Source organism: Marmota flaviventris, chromosome 4 (genome assembly GCF_047511675.1).
Source record: "Marmota flaviventris isolate mMarFla1 chromosome 4, mMarFla1.hap1, whole genome shotgun sequence".
Lineage (NCBI taxonomy): Eukaryota > Metazoa > Chordata > Mammalia > Rodentia > Sciuridae > Marmota > Marmota flaviventris.
This window is the reverse complement of record NC_092501.1, coordinates 165178754-165197008: the sequence shown is the minus strand read 5'-3', so window position 1 is coordinate 165197008 and position 18255 is coordinate 165178754. Positions and strand designations below refer to the sequence as shown.

Here is an 18255-nt window from a genome sequence, read left to right as displayed (position 1 = left end):
CAAGTACCTTAGATTTAATAACCTACGTAAAATTGGAACTGTAAATATAGAGTATGAGGGTTTCTGAATTTGATACATTTTAACCAGAATCACTTTTTAACTATTAAAATACCACAATTGAAATATTGCTTCACTGAAGCATATGTGAAAATGAAAAGACCCAAGCTTTTGTTTTTAAATAAAGTGATTTGAGGGCTGTGGGTATGGCTCAGTGGTAGAGAACTTGCCTAGCATTCTTTGCACCTTGGGTTCAGTCCCCAGCACTGCAAACCATTTTTAAAATGTTTTGAGAATTATACACTTTAATTATTTATTCTAATGCTGACTTGGAAGCCTACATGGTGATATAGATGAGGAACTCAGGCCTAAAGGTGTCTCTCGATGCTTGCCATCGGCATTTGCCTGAATTCTCTTCAAGGATCTAGACTGTGCACGGAGTGTCAGTGGGACTGGGAGCAGTTGGTTTAACTTGAGGTCTTTTTCTCGGTATTTAAGGTTTTGTGACAGATGTGGCAACTTTTTAAAAGTGATCTTTGAATTGAATAGTGTGTGGAATGTGTCATTTTCCAAGAAACCCATTATTGAGAGTAGAGGGATAGTTACCAGGGTCATAAATTGGGAGATTATTCAGCAGGTGTGGCTGGCTAGCTGGCTGGCTGTTTTTTATATGGCCTGTAAACTAGGAATGTTTCTTGCTTTTTTAGGTTGGTTGAACAAAAATCAAGAGAATAATAATATTTTGTAACGAGATCATATGAAATTCAGATTTGAATGCCCACAAAGGCTTATAGAACATAGCCTTTCTTGTTGTCTGTGTGAGTGGTTTCTGAGAGGGCATGGCCTGCAGTTCCTAAAATATTTACTGTCCAGCCCTTTAAGAAGAAGTGCCACCCCTGGATCAGATGTTCCCTAGTGAGCATGTCTGTCATGTGCCGCCTGAGTGTGGAGAGCCAGCAAGGAGAAGTTTCTGATGTGGACAGAGAGGAGTGAGGTGGCTGCATAAGGAGCTTGCAGGCAGTGGGTGAAGGTGAGTAGGAGAGGAAGGGGGTGCCTGGCCAACATCAGGCGCTACACGTCCTGCTCAAGAAGAACGCGGACACTGTCAAGTTAGGCTGTTTGTTATATAGTCAGTCCCTGTGACTTTTTACAAGTCACCGTGTAGCTCAGGTCTTCTGCAGTCACTGGGAACAGAGGGAGAAAACTAATGTTCCCATTCCTGATAATGCCACATGGGCAGTGCCACCTAAACAGTGGGCAAATCAGTCTCCTCCGTTACTGTGTCCTGTCCTCTGTCACAGATGCTGTCTGTATAGTACACTTCTCTGGAAATTTTTTTTCAATCTCCCTTCCATGTTGTCTTCAGAACCCTAAATTGTGTGGGAAGCCATCAGAACCTTGGATGACTGGTGGTTGTGCTTGCTGGTGTGGCCCCCACGTGGCATGCACAGTGTGAGTTGGTTGTGATCCTCCTTTTGAGATCTTCCTTTAAAGTCTGGAAGACACTGCTGAGAGCCACCTGGAGGTTGTTGGCTCTGGCCTCAGGAGAGTGGTGAGCTGGTGTTGCCTGGTGCATGTGGCACCCTGGCTGCAGCGCTCCTAGCACTTGATGGTCTTCATATTGCTGTACCCTGTGTGTCTTAATTTTCTCCACCAAATTGGCCTTTATGATTGTGTCATTTAAAAGTGGTTGTTTGTTCTTTCCCATTCTGATCCATCAAGAAGTGCTCTTTACCATTGGCTGTGCTGTTGGTGGTTTTATTTTTCCTGTGGGAATGGCAGCTTTTTGTTTCTATACTCTGGGATTGGGATTCTGGAGAGTGAGACTATTGTTTATCTACAGGAACTGTTAATTTGTAAACCTCATGTTCTGCCTTTATCTTCAGATTTCTCAGAGTTTGAAAGTCTTCACATAGCAGTTTGTATTTCTCGACAGAGTAGACCTGTCTATACCATCTTCTCTGGTGTCCTGAGAATGAAGCCTGCAGTGGGTGAAAAGTACCACCTGTGTGTGGCAGTGCTCATGATGCTGCAGGAGGCTTCAGCAACAAGAGGACACTGGTTTGGGCCTGTGTGGTTAATGTAACTCAATCTGCCAAAATTTGGTTTTTCCTTTTTATTCATGTATCAAAGTTCAAATGTTGGGATGGATATTTATCAGGATTCACAGCCACAAGGTCCTAGATCAAATAAAAATGTTAAAGTTCCCAATAGTACCGAACACTGTTACCTTTGTTTTTTAAGAGAATTTTGTTCATTTCTGGAATTCTTAAGTCTTTTGTCTCTTTATATCTCATTAAATTGGGCTTGGCCTTCCTTCCAAATACATATTGCATTATTTTTTATATATCATGATTTTAAAGGTAGACATGTTCAGTGAGTATCCAGAAACATAGACTTTTACTTCTGAGGATGGAGCTTTGGTTGTGTGGCTGGAAATAGGAATACAAGGCTGTGATTGACCTTGAAAAGAAGAATATTTGTCTCTTAGGTTGTAGTTGTCTTTTTCAGATTTTTTCTTTTGTTACCTTCCTGGTCTCCCTAACCAGCAGCCTCAGGGTCCTGGACTGGCCATTCAGTGGTGTAGGCTGAGGCGCTTGCTGGCTTTGCCTGGTCTCTTATATATATATGCAGCACAGCCAGGGAAATGGTGCCTTCTTTGTGGAGGATTTCACAGAGCCCTGTGTATTCTTTGTCTTCCAGGGGAATTTTAACATGGAGTTGCTTTTGTGCCCTCTGTTTAAATTTGGTGTCCAAACATTTACACACTCAGCCGTTTCTCTTGTGTGTTACTGAGAGTCTCCACTTAAATTGTGCCAGGTCTTCCTCCTCTAACATAGTGACTGCAGAAGACATGAGAGACCTTTACTTTAGTGTCATCAGTCAGGTGAAACATTGGTTCTTTGGAATGGCAAGAGTAGTCTCAGGATGAGTTCCTAGGACACTATGCAGAGTCTTTTCATAGGAAACATCTACTCAGATGCTGTAGAAATGCTGACATGTAGAACTCCTGCAAGTTTTCTTAAGACCACCCAAAACCAAAACATTTTTGGGATGTTGAGTCTGATGGCAGTTATTTTAACATCAGGGCATCCTTCTAAACTTCCACTTACAGTGTTGCATGCCAGCATAAAATCCAGCTTATTGCTGAACTGGGACTGTTCTTAGGAAGCCAGTTGGTGTGAATGCCATGGACAATTTTAGTACATGTTTGTTTGTTATGATTTTACAGAAGCTAAAGGATGGGTTATTAAAAATTAAGTGCAGATAATGTGTAGAATTCAGTTTCAGGTTGAGTCTGAAGTTAGCATAAATTTAGATTCTTCAGACTAACAAAGAATCTTGAAGTAATTAGGAAGATGACTTTTTTAAAAGTTTAGCATTAATTTTTTAAAAAATATTATCTCCCGAATATTGCTTAGAAATCAAATGTGTATAAGAGAAGTTAGTTATGGAGTTAGGATAGTTAACTACTTTAATGAAGATTTGCTGTAAATTTGTTGGCTTTTTCATATCACCTTCAGATAGATAGTCAGTTCAGCAGGAGCAGAGACCAGGTTCAAATGCTAATGGGTGTAATTCAGTGTTTTTGTGTTGTGCAGCTTGAGAAATGCCAGTGGCCTGACAGCAGCAGACATTGCACAAACCCAGGGTTTCCAAGAGTGCACCCAGTTTCTCTTGAACCTCCAGAATTGTCACCTGAACCGTTTCTGTCATAATGGTGCCTTGAGTGGGGGCCATGAAAACGGATTTCCCAATCGTGTTAGTGTGGGAACAAATCGAAAGAGATGCTTAGAAGATTCGGAATCCTTGGGAGTGAAGAAAGCCAGAACTGGAGGTGAGACCATGTGGGCTGGGGAAAAGCAGGACTTTCCTTCCCGGGCGAGTATCTTGCATGGCAGAGCATACCTTGGAGAGGCACCTTCCTGCAAGGTGAGCCGTACCTGGAGAGTTCTTGTGCAGGACGGTGACCACCACTGTGAAGATGTATCTCATGACAAGGGCAGGTGTGGGAGGGACATGTCACCTCACTTGTGAGTGTGTGCCTGCAGCTTCTGAGCACCCTGCCAGGAATTAGGAAGAATTTGGTCATCTGTTCTATCTGTTCAGAATACAACCACTTAAAAAAAAAAAAAAAAAAAAATGCCACCATACCTGATTTGTTTTTTCACTTCTTGGAAAATGTTTCTGAACTTATAATAATTGTAGATGATATGTCAAACATCTGTCACCACTGGCTTGGGGGATGTGACTTCGACTGGTTCTCATGCCCTGTGTGGTGTGTGAGTTCCTGTATTAGTTTTGGTGTCAGGTCTGAGGTAAGTTACTTCATTCTTCCCTGTTTTTTAAAGATGGATTTGGAGTTTGCGTAGCAGTCACTGATCACTCTTTAACTTGAAAAGTCTTCCCTTCAATAGAGGAGAGACTGACTGTGCTTACGTATGAAATGTCTTTGACTGATGGCAGGAACACGCAGAGAACATGACAGAGAAGCAAGTGTGGAGTGAGTGACCACTGAAGTTACAGGCTCAGGTGGGACTTGCTGAGAATGATCTCAGCATCCTGCTCTTTGGTCTTAAAAATGCCAAACACCCAGTGCTGTCAGGCACCTGGGAAGTAGGAGATCTTGATCTTCTGTGCACGTGGCTTGGGGCAAACCGTCCTCTTCTATCGCTGTGCCTCAGTTAACGTAATGAGTGCTTTAAGAGTACTTTTTTCCAATATTTGCACTTTGACTTAATGCCTGGTTAATGTTGTGAAATGGTAAAAATGTGGACCTTATTATGCCCTTGTGCATCAATTGTATGTGTGTTAGTTTAAATGTTCTTTATACTTTATTTCTCCCTCATCGCTGACAAGTCTAAAATCTGTTCAGTGATTTTAAAAAGATGTCCCTTAACATTCTAATCAGATTCTAAAACACCACATTTAGGGAGTTTAAAAACTATTCCAAAAGTTTTTAATGTAGGGATGGGGTTGTGGCTGAGTGGTAGAGCATTTGCCTAGCATATGTGAGGCCCTCAGCACCACATAAAAAAATGAGTAAACAAAGGTATTGTGTCCATCTACAACTAAAAAATAAAAATAAAAGAAAAAGTTTTTAGTGTCAGCTGAGTTGGCCAGTACTTCATTATCAAGTGTCCTAAAAGGTGTTTCCAAGGATCCCTTAGGTTTCGTGAATTTTACTGCAGCCAATCGAGTAGAGTCAGACTGATTTTGTCCAGTGGTAGAGGTCCAGTTTGCACGCCCCACACTGCATGGTCCTCAGTCTGGGGGTGCTTGTGCAGAAGAGCATGTGGCTGGAGATGCATGTGTTTTCAAGATGACGGTCATGCACACCTGAAAGGTGCACTGTACTTCATGGAGCATGTTCCGTGATGGGTGCAGTTTCAGAGTGTCTCGATAACATCTTTGAGCCTCCATGCGCTTTTCTGTGAGCTGCTTCCTGATGTCCATTCTCTCGCCATGGCTGGAGTGACTGTGACCTCACAGCTCCTTCGTGGTCTGGTCCTTTCTGCAGTTCAAGTCCTTGGACATGCCCCGCGTTTGCACATTGCTAGCACAGATGGGCTTTTCCAGCCTGCCCTGCCATTTGTTTCCTTTTTCCTACTGTCACATACTGTGTGAAATGTGGGGTCCTGGAGCTGATTCTTGATCATTAAAACAGTTTTTCCCACTATGCATGAAGTTGAATATATAATTATTTACATTCTTTGTTGTGTTTTTGGTTTGTAATTCAAAATAACAGCACTACTTCATATTCATAATTTCTAACATTTCGTTTTGATTTGCCGTTGAAGTGTGTATGAGCACAAGTTTTGCTCTCTATCTAAATTACTGGTTTTGATAAATCCCTATTCTCATGTCAGTAAATATTTCATTTCCTCATGTAACATGCATAAAAAATCCTTTTGAGTAACTTCACATATAAAAATAATTAGAAGGGTTTAAGGTTTTTTTTCCTTTTGTTTAAAAACATATCTATAGGTGCCTGGAATACCTTGACTAAATAGATCATAGCTTTGACCTTATTAATTAAACAGTTCTTCTGTCTTCCTACAACTCAGCCATCACATAGAATGATGTTTTTAGTTTGAAGTTTATTCAAATAAGCAATAATTCCAGTTGGCTTGGTCTCTAAATGCATTCTTTAAGTTTGGGATTATGAGTCTGGCCCTACAGAAGGTAGTAGTTCTGCTTTCAGTAAACCACTGGGAAGTACTGCCCATTGCAGCAGTTTTCTCCTGGAAATAACGTGATACAAAGTATCTTAAATGGATAAAAATGACTAGGACTTTTTGAATTGAATATAAATGGAGGGCTGGGGATGTGGCTCAAGCGGTAGCGCGCTCGCCTGGCATGCATGCGGCCCCAGGTTCGATCCTCAGCACCACATACAAACAAAGATGTTGTGTCTGCCAAAAATTAAAAAAATATATATTATAAAAATAAATAATAAATAAACCGTTGGAAACAACTTATACTAGGAAAGTTCATACTTTAAAATAACTTAAAGCCATTCAAGTCATATCAAAATGCTGTTTGCTCAGAACAGAGGTGTTACTGGATAGACATGGGTGTATAAACCCTGGAGGGTGCAGTAAAGCTAAAGTTGATGAGAAGCTGGTCTTGAGAAGTGTTGGAGGGGGCCTCTTCCCCAGGATGGAATCCTGTTCTTTTGGGATAGTGATAGTGTGTGCGTGGGGTGGTGTTTCCTCTTTCTTTGTGTCCTTTGGTCAGAAAGGAATGATAGGTGAACTTCAAGATTTCATGACTGCACCTGTTTTTAATAGTAAGTTTGGGTTTGTTGGTGTTCCTAGTTCATCTTCAGGAGTATCTCAGTACAGTGTTGGCATGTGTAGTCCTTGAAGACCATCCTGAACCTGCCAGTGACCCTAGTTAGGAAAGAATGCAGTTTTTTCCACAGGTGGACGCTCGATCCTGTCGATTATTGTTTGTTTCTGCTGGTGGTCCAGATGGACACAGGAACTTCTTGTGCCATGATTGGTACCACCACAGCCCTGAGGAGTAGCCTATGGTGACAGCAGATCTCAGAAGTTGAACTGACTTCACAGTCATTCTAACCAAATAGCTATTGGCCTCAGATTCTCATCTGTGATATGTAGGTGTGTAATATAAATATATCTACAATGCTGTCACTGTAAATCAGCAGTGAAATTTCCCAGCATAGTTTTTTTTCCAGGATGAATTTAACACCAAGTATCTCCATTTTTCTGAGTTTGAGGGTTTTGTGTTTTGGGTTTGTTTGATTCTTCTGGTGGCCCCTGGGGATGAAACCAGGGCCTCATGCCAGACAAACCTCTGCTCCTGAGCTACATCCCCAGCCATTTTTATTTCATATGGAGAAAAAGTTGTAAGGTTCCTAGGCTGACCTCAAACTCCCATGTAGTTGGCGTTAGAATGTGTGCACTGCTAAGACTGGCCTATTTTTCTGTTTGTAATTGCTTTTGTTGAGCAGACTTGAAGAGTTCAAGTTTTAAGGGCAATGTGACTAGCTAATTTGGTAAATACTAGGTGTTTGCTCATGTCTTAAAGATGAGATTCAAAGAAAACCCCAAAAATAAAATTTTAATTTAGCTCCCCTAATTCAGCCACATAAGATGCTTTAACTTCTTATGTCTCTGGTCTCCTAAAACCTATACTGAAAAACTGTTCATATTTGTTTTTAAAAATTTAGAGCAGCAGAACACCCCTCATTGTGTTAAGATGCTGTGAGCAGGCTATGCTACATTGAGACCACACAGCGTCTGGTTCCCATTGCTACCTATGCGCTCTGCTTGTTCTACAGTTTGGGACACTGATTTTCCTTCCTCAGTCTGACAGCACTACTGCCTCTGTCTCCTGGGTGCACTTCCCTGTCAGTGTCACCCTCACGCCTCACATCATTCTCACCATCTGCCTGCTGGGATTCAGGCCATGGCAGGAGACCAAGTTCCACTAAAGGTCAATTGAGTACTGGTTTAACTAAGATCTTTCTTAGGAAAAAAGTAGATAATCGAAGTCAGTCAGTTCTAACGACCGGTGGCTGGTGGGAACCATGAAGGAGTGTTTTCCACTTGTTCCTTCCATGGGAAGTTGCATCCTCCCTGTGATCAGCATTCCCACTCACGTGCACTCTGCCATGGGAAGGCCACAGTGTGTAGGGCCTGAAGCAGTTGGCCACTTCTCAGGTTCTAAGTCACCCCCTGAGCACTTGAAAGTTGATCATGAACCTGATGTGATCCGATCTCCCTCAGATTTACACATGAGTCCTTGGAGGTTTCTGCTCAGGTGAGAGGGCATGTGCTTCTCTGATCTTGAGGAACAGAACCAGTGTGGGCAGGTCTTGGGAGCAGTGCCCAGGAGCTAACTAGAGCATGGGCAGCTCAGTGGTGCAACTATGTAGCGGTTTTCCTGCCATGGTAGTTGCACACCCTGGTCTGCTTGCAGGTGTGCCTAGCAGTCAGACATCATTGTCCTGCGCTGGGTATCACTCAGCGAGGCTCTGCAGTGGCCATCCTTGGTGTCCAGCACATTACTTTCCTAGTGCAGCCCCCTCTCAAGGCTCTCAAAACTGGGTGACACCTTCCCCATGTTTTTAACTTTTGGTAATAGAACTTGTAGTTTTGCTGGCCACTGAGTTGTCTGAGGCTCTGGCCCCCCAGGTCAAGAACCAGGGCTGTATCTGTGCATGGGAGGCTGGGAGGTTGAGACAAATGCAGGGAGTTGTCTGTCCTGCATCTCCAGTGTCCACCATGAGACTTCTCAGCAGATGCCTGCTCTTCTTACCAGTAGGAAGGTAAGGATCATGGCACATATGTTTAGGAAATATTCAGCCATTTTCCTTGAACTGCAAGTCAGTAGGAAGATGGGAAATAAAAATGCTTCCTTCCCAAAACTACAAGTATAGAATGCAGCTTGGTCACCAAGGCCAGTGTTGGTTCCTCTGAGATGTCTGCACAGGCCACCCTCAGCAGGTGGAGGAGCTGTGGGAGGAGCTGCCACAGGTGCCTGGTGTTAAATGCAGGAGTTCAAGCCCAAGGTTCTGAAGGTCTGGAGAGGCCAGTTTAATTCCATGGCTGGTAGTGTGCCACTTAAAATTACAGCCAGCCATTGAGCACCTGTCTGTAGGTTCTAGGGATACAGAGAGGAAGAAGGCGTTGGTGCAGAGTCGGGTCACCCAAGTTCCTGGACCAGGCAATAGGAGCAACACTGCAGACTGGGGGAAAGACTGCTTGCGGTGTGGATTCCTTTCCTTTCTACCTTATAAAAGAGGAAGCATCTGCATTAGCAGGAGGCACCTGCCCAGTGAGCAGTGAATCCTGCTCCAGGGTAGGTTTTGCTTGGTCCCAACAGTCTGTGAATGAATCCCTAAGCCTTCCCTGGCACCAGACTCCGCACCCCTGGCAACCCAGCTGCCCTCAGTCTCACTGCTACAGAGGCGGCCCTCCTGCCTGAGGCAGTTGTGGCTCTTCAAGTTTTATTATACTCTAGTTTTTCTGAAGTTTTTTTCTTTCTTTCTCTCTGTGTTTCTGGCTAGTGAGTGGGCTTTGTTCCTAGACCTGGGTACTGTCCTGGGCTCTGGGCTTAGCAAATGAAAGGATGGGCGCCCTTATTAGGGTGGGAGCAGGGGGGATCTTCACATTCTTTTATCTGTAAGGTGTTTTTCTTAAAAATCCTGCTCTTCAGAAGTATGAAATTGCAAAAATGACCTCTAGTTGTCGTTTTATACAAGAAACATTTGACATCTGAACCTCAGACAGAACCAGGCGCCAAGTGTGAAGACGCTCAGCCTTGCTGGGTGTGTCCTGGGGGTGCGTCTGTTGAGGGAGCACGCTGGTCTGGCTGAGCAGTGCCATGGAGTCAAGGAAATGAGCTGGAGGTAACAGCTACCCCAGAGCCCCCTGAAGTGAGCAGAGCGTCCCCTGCACACAGGGCATCAGTGCTGCTACCTCCCCCAGTTTTAGTTATTTTTATTTTTGTTACGCTAACCTGTTTACTATTGATTTTGGAAAAGTGAGTACTGGTTTTTAGTGAGGTTGAGGATTGCCTTTGCTGATTTGGGGTGTGGAGGATTTAGGAACTCTTAGGGAGTAAAAGATGCTTTAGTGCCTTGGGTTTCAGATCACCTGTGTTTGAAGAATGTGTTTGTCTTGTGCAGACTTTTACTTTATTTCCTAAATATACAACTTACTCTTTGTAGTTAGGAATCATGTTTCCCGTTCTGTACATTAGCATCTTTGGGGAGTAATCCGCGATTGACACCTTGACAGTGATTGAGGTTTCTAAAATTAGAACTGATTAAAGCTACAGAGTTCAGTTCTCTATTTCCAAAAGTTTGAGAGAAATATTACACAGTAAGAGTTGTTATTTGTGTTGTGCATTCTTTGATCCAGAAATAATTCTGGATATTTATTCAGGAACCAGAAATGCAAACTAACCAGATGTGTTTATAAGGATGTTAACTCTGGTATTTGGAGGAAAGAAGAATGAAACCACCCAGACCTCAGGGAACTTTGGTTAGGTGGATCTTAAGTACACGTGAATGTGGCAAATTAAAGACCTTCTGAAATTAAGTTACGGTGGGATTCAAGCCATGGTGAATGCATAAACCAAGATATAACAGTGATTTTTAAGATCCTTCTGGCAAAAAAAAAGACATTGTAACAGAGACATGAGTGTTGTCGAGTTTGGTGAATAGATGTGTACAGTGTTGCCTGTGGACATGACTAGATGTGTGCCTTTTCCACCGCTGGACACAGAGTGTGCATGTGTAGCTTTAGCTCTAGATTCCTTGGGACTCAAGATTTTTTAGTGTGTGTCTTCAATTTTTTTGTATTTTGGTCACAGATCAAAAGCCACTTGGACAGTGTGTTTAAGAATTATCCATTTCTTTTGAAAAATAGTTTCTGAATTTGGGGAAAAAAATGTTTCAAATTATCTATAGGTTGTATGATCTCTGTTCTCTTAAGATCCCTAAATTAGTATTTTTGCCATCAAGTATAATTAGAAAATATATCTGGAATTGCATGACATTAATTGAACTGCACGCTTCAAGAAGTATTTTTTATTGTGGGAAATTAAATTAGTGGTCTTTACTTTTTTAATTACTTGAGAGTTCAAAAGCATTCATTGCTGATAAAAAGGGTTTTTGAAAATGTGTCTTAGTTTTATAGTGTGTTCAAAGGGTCTGAAGTCCTTGTTCTCTGTGCAGTTCCAAGCCTGGACTACGCCATGCCACTAATGAACGGCGAGACCGAAGACGACGCTGACAGAATGCACGTTGATAGAGAATTTTCTGCTGTAACAGGTGGGAGTGGACAGTTTCCTGTTGTCTGCAACAACAACCCAATGGTCGAAGACACCACACAACAAGAGAGTGGTTCTGTTGGACCAAAAGAAATAGAAATATATACTGTTTCAGCAATGCAAACCCCTTGTCGTTGCAAGAATCAGTATGCATATTATTTCTAACATAATTTTCTCTCAACCATTTTTGCACTGTGGTGTCCAGTATCTTTAAAAAATGTAATAATTTGCGCATCTTGGGCAAGTTTGTAGATACAAGGACAAGTGTTTGGTGCATTCTCTGGATATGAGAATACAAGTGCAATCTTCCGTTTTGATTTGAAGTTTTGCTTAATGTGCCTTGCTTATTTTTAATGAGGTTGCATTTTTAATTTTCTGACAACCTTTGGATGAACGTACCCATCATGCTATTGCCAGTCTTTTCAAGGCAATGTGTAGCCAGGAAGAGCTCACTGGGCACCTTGGGAACTGTTAACACTGTGGTGCTGACTTGTGACCCACTCATGCCGTGGGGATCTTTGGTCCCATGGTCTTGGTTGCTTTGATGTCTGGCATTCCCTCTAAGTCTGTTGCAATGCTGAACATCATTTCACAAAACAGTTTATATGTTAAGATGTTTAACATTAAAACAGTTAATAGTCATATTTTTTATTTTTAAAGGGAAAAAAGCTCAATTTCTTCTAGCATTTGGAATTTCTGAAAGGATTTATCTATTTAGTGAACACTTGTTTCTGCCATTCTTTTATTTAGGTAACCACAAAAACGTTTTAGCCTTTCTCTTAATATGTTAATCAATTTAGAAATACTTTTTTAAAAGTTTCGTGAGTACATTTTTATGTTAAATTCTTCAGTGGGAAGAAAAAATCATGTATTTTGTTTCCCAGACCCACGTGGAAAATATCATTTCTATTCACCAAAATGCAAGGAAATACATTATCTCTAGAAGCCACCGAATTGTTATGGGTAGCTTCACTTTTTTGCCAAATAATTAAACGAAACGGGTAGATTTGCCATGGGCAAATCTGATCATTGGATAGCACATTTTAAATAGTACATTTTCTGTAGTCAGGGGCTATTTGGCCTTGGCTAAAGATAAACAAGACTCAAAGCCTGCTTTTAAGAAAAGCGGACTGTGCTGTGTGCTTTTGAGTGGTCAGGATAATGGTTCTGCCTTCTCCCCACATGACTTCCAGTCCTTTCGTGTGAAGCTGGTGGCTGGCTTCACATCTGGCCCTGTGCACTCCCACGTCAGATGCCGTAGGCCTTCCTGTGCTTTCCACTGTGGCCTTAGAACACTGTCTGAGGAAACAAACTTACAGATCACTAGAGATTACTTGCATTTTTCTTAGGTGAAACAGCTTTTCTTGTCCACTGAACGTTTACAGGAACTGCCGCCTCTGTCCATTAGGACGTCACAGGAGTCAGGCTGCTTTCCCCTGAGTACTTCCAAGTATTGTTCTTTGTTCTTATAGGATCATTTTCAAGGACAGTGCATATTTGAAAAGCTGCTCAAATGTTGCCTTTACATTTTGAATGCCCCTCATTCAAGACCTCAAGCAGGGTCCATAGCCCTCCCTTCTCTAAAGAACCATGGCTTTCTCTGGGACTGCTGGACTTGGGGCAGGCTGTATCATAGGCTTTGTCCCCAGGCTGTTCACAGCTGCCCACTCCCTTGTGGAGTGGGTGTGGATGTTGGTGGCACCTGTGGGGAGCTGGACATGTGGTGGGACAGAGGCTGTTGAAGTGCCGCGGGAGCTGAGCCAGGGAGTGTTGCAGCAACCGCCTGCCCAGGCTCCCTCACAGTCTCCAGAGCAAGATGAGGTCTGAGCACTTCAGAAAGCTTCAGCTTACTCTATTTCAGTAAAAAACTATATACACAGTAGACTGGTAACTGTCCAGTGTTGCCATCGTATAATCTATGAGTTTCATTATGTCAGGTGACTTAATACTTTTATTTTTTGAAAAAAAATTGATATAAAATTTGCCCTGGAAATAACCTAATTTCTTTTTATTTATATTTAGTCCTTTAGACACTGCTCTCTAGTTTTCAGTTTTAACTAAATAGAAAAGCTAGTATTTAGTTTGAGAAGAAAAAAAGATCCATTGTCCCTGAAGAGTTAATAGCAATTAAGCTAATTGTTGATTAAATCACCAAAAAATTTTTTTTGATGATTGTGGAATGTTTAGAAGATGTCGATTGTGGAATGTTTAGAAGATGTCTTGTTCATTGAACCAGAAACAATCCTGTCTTGGCCAGAAGACAGGCAGGACAGAGTCCCCCTTGGGTCTGATAGTAAAAGAGAAAGGAGGCCCTTCATGGTAAGAGTGGCACAGTGTGTGGCGCGCTAGGGTATTTGGATTGTTTAGAACAAGTTCCTTATTCTGAGCGTTACTAGGACTGAGCTCTTCTGTATCTATTGCTCCTCGGTTGATAGCCAGGACTTCAAGGTGAGATTATCATCAAGCAAGAGGTGATCTTAGAGCATTCTCTGTAGTGCTCTGTGAGTTCCTGAAAACCGGGATATTCTCAGATTCTAATACACAGAGAAATGATTTGTGATTGATGGTCTATTCAACGTGCCCAAGCGTTTTGTGATGGACTTTACATCCATGGGACGTGGCCTTCCTACTGGGTGTTAGTATATGCAGGTTAAACTGTCAGCATTTTTTTCCCCAGCATAAGTGGTTTTTGAAAATGACCTAACACCATGAAACCCCAGCCCTCATGGTCATTTTAATTGCTGGATTTGAAGAGACTCCTCAGAACTGTGCTCCTAGCCCACTGCCATGCGAGAGCGTCCCTGGCTGTGCAGCCTCTCTCTGCCTGTGCTTGCCGTTCTGCTGGTGCTCTTTCACCGCCTTTCCCAGAGGTCCTTGTGGATTTGAGCATCACAAAGGAAAGCTAGCTCCTCCTCCTGTCCTGTGGTATTTTGTACGTGGTTGGAGCATTCCTGATTCACCTGTTTCCTTCCCCCACCTCCTCCTAAGAAATAGAGAAGTTTTAACTTTGTGAAAAACTTTACAGTTTTCAGTTCTGATGGACCTTTTCAGGGGCTGTTTTTAAAACTGCTCTTCAAAAGTAGTTCTAAAATAAGATTTTTTGAGTTTCTTCCTACTTTTGGTATTCTGCGTGCTGTGTTTGTCAGCCTGTGTTTCTAAACTTGACTGCCCAATGATGCTGAGTGCATCGTTTTCCTATCTTGCCAGGCAGATACTGCTCCCGTGTTTTGTTTGTAAACATACCTGTTCATTTTTTTCATTTTAATTTTTGAAAAGGAGCTGGTTTGTCTAAAAGAAGCAAAAGAAAAGAAACTAAATCCCTTACAATTGTGGCAGCAATGAAGCGTTTTTATACTGTCTCCCACCCTGTTCTGAATTTTGGTGACAGGTGTATTTCTTAATGCAGATATGAAAAACAGTAGCTCCGTATCGAATACATTGACAAATGGATGTGTCATCAATGGACATTTGGATTTCCCCTGCGTGGCCCCGCTCAATGGGATGGAAAGCAGGAATGACCCGGGCTTGACAGGACCTAATGGAATTAGCAATGGATTAGTGGGTTCTGTCTGTGTTAATGGGACTGAGGAGCCAGAAAAGACCATGAGTGTTAACCCTGAGATGTGCGGTTCTCTGCACCTGAATGGAAGCCCCAGTAGCTGCGTGGCCAGCAGGCCCTCCTGGGTGGAGGACATTGGGGAGAACTTGCAGTATGGACATTACCACGGTTTTGGGGACACTGCCGAGAGCATCCCTGAGCTGAGCAGCGTGGTCGAGCACTCCAGCTGCGTGCGGGTGGAGCAGCGGTATGACAGCGCCGTCCTTGGTGCCATGTACCTGCACCACGGCTCCTGAGGACAAGAGACTGGCCACCTCCCCGACAGCTAACTCATAGCACCATGGCAGCACCAACTTGGAGGGTCTCCCCCGTCCTGCTTTTGTACTTGAACTCTGAGAAAGTAGACTCCTGCCCGAGCAGCTCCCAGTGAGTGAGTGGTGCCTGAGCAGGCTTCCTGGGCCCAGAGGTGTCCCTGGCAGGGTATTCATCCTTTTAGAAGATTCTCTTTTGCAGTTTGGTTTTTCTGATGCCGGTGTCTACTTGATTTTTTAATACTGTCACCAGAAATTGCCATTTTCCTTTTTGTAAGTTGTATCTGATCACAATAAGGGGGCAGTGGTCAAGATGCCTGGCGAGTTACCTCTTACACTTGGGCATCGTTTTGAGGGCCTCCTTGCTCTCTCTGTAAGGTCCTGACCATGCAGCCTCACAGAGATTCCGGTCGGGATTGTCGAAGAAAAGAGCGTTTGTCTCTTTCAGAGTCTTCTCACTGCAACTGCCACAGGGTGGGGGTTTTAGTGTGGCGCACAATGGCTTCGTGATGCAGCCTACTGCCCTGGGTTCCATTAGAACAGGCCCAGCCTGGGGCGGATTATGACTGTTTCTACTCCACATTTCCTACTTGCTCTCTAGGATTTGTACCACATATAATGGTTTCCTTTATACGTAGCGGATATTACTATTTGTAGGAACTGTCAGATCAAAATATTTAACTACTTTTACTTTTTTTTTCCCTTTTTGTTTTTTGAGATTTCCTGCTTTAAAATATATATATATATATATATATATATATATTCACATATATCACTATGTATATCCAGTTAATTGAGAGAATTTTGAATCTCTTAATAAAACTGCATTAAGTTTATGGTTTTGTAGAAATTAGCTTTTGTTTAGGCAAAATTAGTGGTTACACTGCAAATATTGTAATGAATTTTTACTTTTTGGATTTTTTTGTAATAACAATTGGTGCAGATGGAGAAAATGTCACATGAGCAAACCAGTGTTGTAAGAGTGTACTAACATTTGTTTTAAAACTGTTCTCTACAAATTGAGTAAAACACTCTCACGGTCACTTTGTTCCTAGGTGTACTTTCTCGCGGGGCAGGTGGAGTTGGCAGTGGGAGGAGCGAGAGGGAGGGAGGGGGGAGTTTGGTGTTGTGTTTTATTTTTCTGGTGAGATTTTACTTTATTCTCATGATCTCCATTGTATTTTTAAAATGCTTTTGCTTTGTTAAAATCTAGTTTTAGCCAGGCGCGATGGCACACACCTGTAATCCCAGCAACTTGTGAGGCTGAGACAGGAGGATGGCGAGTTCAAAGCCAGCCTCAGCAAAAGTGAGGAGCTAAGCAACTCAGATCCTATTTCTAAATAAAATACAAAATAGGGCTGAGGATGGGGATCAGTGGCCGAGTGCCTCTGGGTTCAATCCCTGGTACACCCCCCATACACACACACCCCAAATCCTCTAGTTTGGGGGCTGGGAATCAAAAACTTCTAGTTTTGTGGCACTTGTTCTCACTCTATTGTAGGGGAGTATAAATTGCGTGCCACCTAATATCCTTGTCTTCGGGTGCTTATTTTCATAAGAGATTGGTAACGTAATTTTCCAGACTTTGGTTTCGGCAGATATTAAAGTGAATGTAGACTCTTTAAGAATGTGTGAATTGTAGTGGCATCACATGTGACCTGACTGTCGCAGACCCACTGGTGAACACCAACAGGAAGAGCAGGAGGCTGTGGAGCGCAGCAGCCAGCAGGTGTCAAGCACAGAAGCCAAGTTGGGCGTCAGAAACTCTGGCAGACCCCAGAAGCTACCCAATTGCTCTACGTCTTTAAAGGATATTAAACTTGACGGCCATCCCCTGCTTGGACTATTCTTTGAAGTATTTCAGAGACCTCATGCTGAGAAATAATTTAGTGAACCTCATGAACTTCTGGACTGTTAAACAGAATGTGACTGGGAGCAGAAACTGCCCAGCTCCTTTGGGGAGCAGCACCCACACTCAGCAGATGGTTGGTGCAGTCTGGTTCAGAGCCAGCTTTGCTAGGGCATGGAGCTCTTGTTGGGGGATACCAGGGGCATTGTGATGGTGTCGTGGGTTTGCTTCACAGTACTGGAGGGGGAAACGGTAGAGACAGATCAGGAGGGGTATGAACTGGCACTGGGGCTGGGTGGTAGGCACATGAGTTTTCACTTTGTATTCGGGAAGTTTTTGTTTCTAATGAGCACTCTAATGAGAAAAAGAATGCTTTAGAAAATTGTGGGTGTCGTTTTGATATTGGCCAGGTGTAGGTGTGGATTTTACTAAACCTAAGTCGCCAAAAGTAAGTTTGGTTACTTAGGTTTAGTAAAACCTAAGTAACTACTAAACCTAAAAACTATTTAGGTTTAGAACCAGAGTGTTTCGTTGGTTCACAGCCTTTTTGGCATGAAGACCCTTTCTTATGCTTGTGTTCCTATGTGTTTGTCACAAACAATTAGGAAAAAAAATTAAGTTCATTTACAGTAGCACCAAAACGATGAAACCTTGGGCTGTTTCTTAGATGTTCAAGTCCTCTACACTGAAAACCAGAGACACTGCCAGGAGAAAGAAGCCCCAGATAAAGGTTTAATAGATTTACAGAGGAAATCTTCACATACACACATAACCGGAACAGACAGTGGTAACAGCATTTGTAGCTGACTTTGGCGTTTGGTGATTTCTTAAAGCTTCATTGCAACATTGAATCAAAATCCACATCAGTGAACTAATGGTCTTCACTTAATTTAAGTCCATTTGCCGTGTACTCAAGAGTGGACTTGCAGCCCATGCCTTTGTTTGTTTGTAGGGTTGGGGGTGGGTACTCGACCACTGAGCCAGATCCCCAGCCCTATTTTGTATTTTATTTAGAGACAGGGTCTCACTGAGTTGCTTAGTGCCTTGCTTTTGCTAAGGCTGGCTTTGAACTTACAAGCTTCCGGTCAATCTCAGGAGCTGCTGGGATTGCACACATGAGCCACCACACCTGGCCACCATGCCTCGTTAATAACATTCTGCATTGGTTATTTGGAAAGTATTGTTTTAATTGAGTTTGCAGATTTTCAAGTGTTGAAATTTTTTATTAT

The 18255-nt window shown here is 42.7% G+C and overlaps 1 protein-coding gene across 3 annotated transcripts in view; it reads left to right on the top strand.

The window, feature by feature from the left end:
* Ankrd10 (ankyrin repeat domain 10) overlaps positions 1–16225 on the top strand; it is a 30171-nt gene extending 13946 nt beyond the window's left edge. For all 3 annotated transcript variants that reach the window (XM_027938799.2, XM_071611647.1, XM_027938800.2), the window contains exons 4-6: positions 3600–3835; positions 11213–11308; positions 14714–16225. In XM_027938799.2, the coding sequence (XP_027794600.1) occupies positions 3600–3835; positions 11213–11308; positions 14714–15162 (781 nt within the window). In that variant the 3' untranslated portion in view covers positions 15163–16225. The remainder of the gene's footprint in view (positions 1–3599; positions 3836–11212; positions 11309–14713) is intronic.
* The last annotated feature ends 2030 nt before the right edge of the window (positions 16226–18255 follow it).